Source organism: Cyprinodon variegatus, unplaced genomic scaffold (genome assembly GCF_000732505.1).
Source record: "Cyprinodon variegatus isolate N-32 unplaced genomic scaffold, C_variegatus-1.0 Scaffold26, whole genome shotgun sequence".
NCBI lineage: Eukaryota > Metazoa > Chordata > Actinopteri > Cyprinodontiformes > Cyprinodontidae > Cyprinodon > Cyprinodon variegatus.
Genome location: NW_015150479.1, coordinates 244,689 through 252,579, shown reverse-complemented (window position 1 = coordinate 252,579; position 7,891 = coordinate 244,689). Strand labels below are relative to the sequence as shown.

At 37.4% G+C, this 7,891-nt stretch overlaps 1 protein-coding gene across 1 annotated transcript in view; it reads left to right on the top strand.

The window, feature by feature from the left end:
* Positions 1-7,891, top strand: part of ipo11 (importin 11) — a 179,039-nt gene that overhangs the window by 135,757 nt on the left and 35,391 nt on the right. The window contains exons 27-28 of the mRNA XM_015396107.1: positions 349-470; positions 7,044-7,139. Coding sequence (XP_015251593.1) covers positions 349-470; positions 7,044-7,139 — 218 coding nt within the window. The remainder of the gene's footprint in view (positions 1-348; positions 471-7,043; positions 7,140-7,891) is intronic.

Sequence of the window (7,891 nt, the reverse complement as noted above, 5' to 3'; positions counted from 1 at the left end):
TGAACATTTTGAAGAGTTTTAGTCTGGCTTTAGAGCTCATCATAGAACTGAAACAGCTCTGCTGAAAGTAACTGATGATATTCTCATGGCCTCAGATAATGGACTTGTATCTGCATGTCCTGTTGGTTCTCAGTGCTGCATTTGATACAGTTGATCATAATAATCTTTTAGAAAGACTTGAATATTGTATAGGAATTAAAGGAGCAGCACTAGACTGATTTAAATGTTATCTTTCTGATCAATTTCAGTTTGTTCACGTTAATGACAGATCTTCTTCATGCTCAAGGGTTACCTGTGGAGTGAATACTTTTTCAAGCCTTAATATTTTTTTTTCTATTTAACTTATAGATAGACCATTTGTTGGGAAGTATGATTGAGATGTGGGTGGACCGCATGGACAACATAACCCAGCCTGAGAGGAGGAAATTATCATCGTTGGCTCTCCTTTCTCTTCTACCTTCTGACAACAGGTAAGAATCACTGTTTCCTCTCCTGTGTCCATGCAGATTTGAACTGTAGTGTCCCAATTAGTGTCAACTATTGAATAACGAAGCACACATCAAGTTATTCCAATAGAATTACTGGGAACTTAAAGACACACTGTAACTTTTGGCCACCATGGGCACTACACTTGTAACTGCCCATATTTTGCTTCTACTAAACATCTGCCATGGTCCCTAATTTTATGACCCACATGCAGAACACACTGAGGAGACAGGTAGGGCAGATTTAAGTTTTATTTAAGAAAAAAAAACAAGGACGACACGGAGAGTTTCTTCAGGGAGTCTGGAAACAAACTGATCATGAGGCACACTGCAACAGACACTGAGAGTTAATCGAAGTATGTGTACGATGAGAGAGATGCAGTACTAAAAGGCTTACTGTGTGAAATGGGAACAATCCGCTTGGGAGTGAGTGGGGCTGCAGAGGTCCTTAGGCGCAAAATGCTGGAGCTTGCTGTCGGGAAGGTGGCTGCCAAGTGGGAGGAGGCTGGTTGGTAGATGGTTAGGCAAAGATATATGACTGTATACTAGGAGCAAAGTGTTAACTCACCAGCCTAATAATAATGTTGAGAAAAGAGAATCGGTTTTAAATCCATTATTTAATGGCCGACATTGGCCAGGTTAATGATGGTCCGTCATCTCCCAACTTACATAGTCTGTATTTCAAGAGGGGAGCCACACTTGCAGTACTGATAGTGGCGGGAGGAATCATTTAAAATAACTCATATGCATTAACTCTTTAGGTCACAGTGTCTGCTGTGTTCTTTTAATGAATTCTATCTTAAATGTGAAATTTACCGACACACTTTATATGCGTTTTCCATGAATCTCATGAATGTAGGAGTGCCAGTGGGTTTTTGGAGAAAATTCAATCCATTCCCGACCACCATAGCTGTGATTTACCAAGTCTCTCTTTAAATGTAATGCCACAAGCTGGTAAGCAGTATGAGAAATGCAAATTTGTAGTGAGCCAAAAGAAGTCTCAAGTGTGCTGGATTATTGTGATGAGTCAACACCATCTGGCCAACATCTGTCACTCACCAGTTAAAAGCAAACATATAAATACTCATGCACACTTAAAAGTCTAGTCTTCTGTTTCCTTAATCTTTTGACGGAGGATCAAACTACAGTTTAAGAACATGTCCTGTAAAAAAAAAAAAAAAAAAGCTGTCGTAAAGTCAAACCTATGCATTCAGCAGATTAAATGTATATTTAGTAGCAGATAAGTGTTTGTGTTGTGCTGATTGCTGTAATGCAGTGACAAGCAAAGAAAAAGAAATACGAGCTGTTTCTCATGAAATTTCAGGTGTAGTGTCTCAATATGAGCTTCAGTCAAGCATCAACTTATTCACATACTTCTGCTTCTGGAGAATTAAAAACGGGAACGTTTTTTTTATGTATTTTTTTTTTTATTTTCTATCAAAATACCACCTCACTCATGGTTTTAATAACTTTAAAAAAACATTGGAGATTATTTATGGTGTTTGAGGTTCATCTTCTTGTTTGATATCCCAACTAGCAGTTTGTTTTCACTGAGGTTTAGGGAGGCTCAGAGTTCTGCAAACCAGATATGGTAATTATAGGCAAAGGCAGGCATGAAATCCTTTGTTACACCCCCGTGCCTGGGCTGCAGCAGCAATAGATTATGACAGCTCAGATATGGGTTAAGTGCTGCTTGACAAATCAACTATTTAATCTATAGTTCAAGCAAAAAATTAAAGAGGTCCATATCTTGTCCACAGTTGCCCTTATCATGCTTTTCTGCCTTTTGATGCCTCTTTTGGCTCTGTAATATATTTATCTTTTGTAAATTATCTGTTTACTTTTGACCTCCAGTATGAGTACCTAACCTTTCATTCAATTATTTTAAGGCTCTATTTTAATGTCCATTCATTGCCTTTCCTAATGTGACCTTCAAGCTCATAAAATAGCTTGAAGTAAAAAGCACATTATTTTTGCTTGAAGCAGCTTTCCATCATTGGGAGCAACCTAAATGTTTCTCTGTAAAACTTATTGACTTATTACTTGAACTTAGTTTTTCAATTTCCGGCTCTGTTTCCAGCTCTCCCTATGTTTTTTTTAGAAACGTAATAATTTTGAGATAACTTCCTGTTGGTTGAGGTAAAGATATCAACTGAACGTGTTCTATGTTCAAACAGAAATTGGCATAGATAATGCACAGTGTTACAGGCAGTCAAGACGTACAAAATGATTTTGAAAGAAATGAAGATGAAAATTCACAAAACTACCAGTCCTCAAATTAATCTTTTCATTTGTAGAGAACATCAGCTTTATCAAAGACTTCTATGTGGGGTTTTCTGATGCAGGCTAGAAAGAGTATTTAAAGGAACTGTTGCCGGCAAGACTTTTTTTTTTCTGGAGAGTTCTATCTACCCCGACATAACTTCATACAACATAACTGAGCTGTATAAAGTTGTTATAATCCTTAAACTTCGCTTCACATATACAAAGTTTTATTACCCTTCACTAGAGGGGTCATAGAATGCAAAACAGAGTTTACATTGTCATTCATGAAAATCAATAGTTCAGTGGGTGAAATGGACGTACAGAGAAGTTCAGAACCCATAGACATCTCCTTTCTCTGCAAATCTCACAATTCTAAACTTCCACCATAAAACGGGTGAATTCAAACAAAGCACTGAATTCAGGGATGGTTCCTTATTTGGGTATACTTTTGTCTCGCCCCAAAATTTACTTACACACCAGCCCAGTGGTTCATGGCCCAAGAACATGAATAGAGGTAGATGTAAGACACCAGTTTAGCTGTTTAGTCTACAGTTAGGTTTACTTCTACAAGAATTACAAAGCAGGCAGATTCTCTGTTGAAAATGGGGCAGAACCATGGGCGTAAATGCAGTGTTCCAGGCTGCATGAAGAAAGGGAAACATTTTCACAGTCTTCCCAAGGATCTGAAGACTCGACAGACATGGATTATGTTTTAGAGTATCAGAAGTACTCTGCAAAGTTTGATGCTCAGCTGTTCATTGGCTCTAAGCATTTTACCAAAGACAGCTATCAAAATCTTGGACAGTTCAAAGCAGGATTTGCTAGACTTCTCTACTGAAACGAAGGGCAATAAGGCCATTACAACTAAATATAAATATCAAAAATTTGAGGTTTCAGTGAGTGAGTGCTTGTTGCTATGATGCGTTTTTGCTCAGCAGCTTCACTCGTTGTAAATCAACCAATCAGCACACAGCTCATCTAAATATTCATTAGCATACCATAAAAGGAAGAAAACCTGTAGTTTCATTCTAGGGCTTTTAATCAGGTTTGCATTAGGGCTCATAGAACTGCAAATATGCCATTTTCAGTGTTCCAATGTTACACACCCTATTCAGAGACCTTAAGGACCAGCACCAAATACCCAATATAATCATTCTATGACCCCTTTAAACCTTTGTCTCACTCTGCTGTGGATCTTTGCACAGGCAGGTGTTTACTAAGGTACTAGGCTTCCTCTGCATTGATATGACTTGTTGATCTCACCCTTAAAGATGATGGAATGTGCTTTCAAAGCAGTAAGTTACTGCAGATATGTCTTTTTGACATGCTATCAGTTGAGCCCTGATGATAAAATTGGCAATACAAGTATTTAAAATGGCATAACCTTTTGTATCACTAGATACAGACAAAAGTCCACAAACTACTCATTATAAAAGCACCTGTAGCCCAGTTAGTTTTCAGAAATGTATCAACCAGCAAGATATGGTTGTGTTTAGTCATTTTAATATTAAAGCTGTCACAACTGTGATAACAAGTTTGAAAGGCAAACTATATCAACCGCAAAGTCACAGTTGTGGCCTCAGCAACTGATTAAAGTTTATCATACTCATGAAAAATCAACATTTATATCTAAAGAGTTATTTAAAATAAATTGTTCCACTTGTTGCTCATTTTGAGTTTAGACAGGTGTGTTTTTTTCTGGAGAAGGGACCTAAAAATGAGAAAAGACCATCAACCAGTAGCAAAATGTGGGATATTTGTATTCACACTGGCAAAGCATACAGAAATCTTTTTTTTTTTTAAATGTAGGGACACACTACACACCATGTGGAGTCAAGCAGACAATTGTTTCTGGCCCTGATCCCAGTTTTTTTTGTTTTGGCTTTACTTCATCTTCATATTAGCTTATTGTTTCATGTCTACGGGAGATTAACTGTGAATACATTTTGAATTGGCACCTAAAAATTCTCTATTACTGTCTTGATGACACTAATTTGGCTAACACACATCAGTTAACGCCACGTTACTTGCAAAAGGAGCACATGAGATCTTTCAAAATGCAATTTTCTTTAACAGTTTGGATTGAAGTGAATATGGATGGTAGAGATAGTTAATTTGATATTATTAATTAAATGATCCAAGTACATAAACCAAATTCAAATTCCAACCCCCGATTCTCCACAATGATGTCTGCTGGTGAAATGGGTTCATGATGTGTTTATTTTGTACTCGGAAAATCAGAATACCACGAAGAAAAGTGTGGCTTTTTTAACCATTTTTATGTTTGTAAAAGTTACTGTAGTTATAATATACACACAATAGTTAATACGAGCCTCCACTGGCAGGAAACTGGAACGCAATCAATTCTGGGATCATGGTACTCTGACTTCCCATTTCCAAGTTTCATGGCAAAACTGAGGCTGTGATGCAGACATGTACCTAGCTACGTAGATATATACAATTCAGTCCATAAGAAAATGAAAAAGTCATGTTTCAAATAGAGCACAACATTCTGATGGGTTTGAGCTGAGTATTGTAGAATTAAAAAAGGTTAGAAGAAAATGTTAAGGGTATTGTCGAATAATAGTGAATTATTTTAAAAGAACTGCCCTCTCCACTTAAAAAAAAAAAAAATGCGCGTGCATGCACGAGCTCATTTCTCCTTGTGCACGCTGTGTTTAAAAGTTGCTGTTATTATAGCTCATACAAGCAAGGGTGCAAGGGTGCCTGAACGTCCACCCTAACCCCTAAAGCCCTCAATCACTATATAGAGCGGGGACTATGTAGTGGACTTAGTAGTGAACTTGGTTAACTGACTGTTTGGACCGATGATCACTGCTTTTTCCTCCATTGGTCACGTAACTCCTGCGCCGTCTTTATTAGTAACCTGACAGCGGGCCCAAATCCCATAATGCTTTGTGAGGAGAGCTCTCTGCGCAAAGCGTTCCAGGATATATCTGCCTCTTCTGAGGCCTTTTTTTCCTTCTCGTACACTTCTTAGACACTTTTTCTCTTACGACCCTCAGCCATGAAGGTGAGCTTCAATGACTGTCTGAAACTAGCTCACCACAGATATAGGCCAAAAGGGCACATGCACAAATGTATAGCTAGCGGGACAAGCATGTAGGACAGCCTTACATAAACATATCACCAGAATGATTGACAGTTAGGAAAACCAATTATTTAAATAATCCACCCGGAAATAAAAGATGGCCCTCTATACTTTTAAGATTTGCACAGCAGCATAATGAAAACATTAATGAATGCCCAATCTGTAGTTCAACTGCAAAACTTGATTTGAGGTTTAGTTAGAAAAAAGAAAAAAAAAACACTACTACTTTGAAAATATTCTGAATCAACTTTTGTCTAATTTTGACAATTTTTTGGGAGACTTTATATTGGAGCCATTTCACAAGGACCCAAAAAGAAAATACACTTTTACTTAGATTTAGCTTCTTGTCTGTTCTTTATTATATTTCAAGGAAAACATTCCCACCCGTAGATAATCTGGGGCAGATCGGTGTTTACTCTCAGTATGATAGTCTTTCATGCTGAGTCTCCATGCTTGCCAAACATCAACCTTTATTTGGCCTTGCATGGGTTTCACCTTTCCTGATATATGAACTGACAGTCCTTGATGTTTGAATACCCATACCCACACTTATTCTGTTTTCATATTGTTTTCCATCAATCTTTTTATATTTTTTGACACAGGAAGCCCACTGCTTTTTCTTTGCCTTTTAAGAATTACTCAAATAATTTATCAATGATTGTTGCTTGACTCCAGGCTTGGGTTGTGGATGTTTCTAGCCAACACATTTTAGAGCGTGGGCTTCTGCATTGCAGAAAAATATCACTGTAGTAAAAAATATTGCCAAATGGCAACACCATGTTATATTTGGACTTGGACTACTTTTACAGTTTGAAATTTTATGCTTTTAATATGTTTTTCTTGTTTATGAATGTCAGAGAACAAATGCATAAGCTGTTTTTCACATTTTGATTTAGACTTTCAATTATCCCCTGCCTTGATATGCCCTCTCTGGAATGAATACATTTCGTAAATATCAACGAAATTGCTGTGATGGGAATTTCTGAGGAAGTAATGCATATTTTTATTTCCTGGGCTTTTTATTTCTTTTGCTTGTATTGTGCCCAGAGAGAGGGTTTCACTGTGTTCAGATGTTTTTCTAAATTGACTGTGCTTTGTTGAACCAGCACACCTACTTGCCAGACAGCTGTTACATTAATGATGTAACCACTAATGAAACTGTGTATTCTGTGTGTTTTCAGTGTGATCCAGGACAAATTCTGTGGCATCATTAACATTTCTGTGGAAGCATTGCATGATGTGATGACGGAGGATCCAGAAACAGCGACATTTAAAGAGTAAGTAAAAATTGTTTCCTTTACTTATATATATTTATTTACCAGATTATAAAGCACACTTCACTATAAGTGGTGCTCACAATTTTTTGAAGAAAAAAAAAAGAAAAGAAAAATGGAAACATACATACATAAGCTGCATCAGGCTATTAGCCACTGATATGTAGGGAGGAGGATGAATGCTAGCTCCCGTTAGCTCCTTGTCTCGCATCAGTAAGAGCTTCTACTGGAAGATGGGGCTTTGTCAGCTCTTTATTTAAGCTCTGCAAGAGTTGAGCACAGTCTCTTCATTGGTTCAGTAGCTTTAATGCTGCAAATAAATGTCAAAATGTGTGAATTTGGAATATTTGTTCTTCGTTTTGCCTGCTGCTAGCATATTTTCCCCTTATTCTTTCATTTACAATATTGAATTTCCCCTCTGGCAGTTAGGAAAAATCCACAGAAAAGCTGCACCTTCTTTAAAGCTGCATCGAAAATGCAGCAAATCAATTATTTTATATCAAAATAAAATAGTTATACCGTATTTTCGAAAATACGGTAAATCAAAATAGACAGAAAATTATGTAGTGCAGATTAGGGCTGCAACAACGAATCGATAAAATCGATAAAAATCAATTTTTAAAAGCGTTGGCAACGAATTTTATCATCGATTAGTTGTGTCGCGCGATTAATGCGTCATCCGCGGCCGCCGTCATCACATCCACTTGACTGAAACGGGGGAAGAAAAAAAAATACGGCAGAGCGAGCCAGCGCCG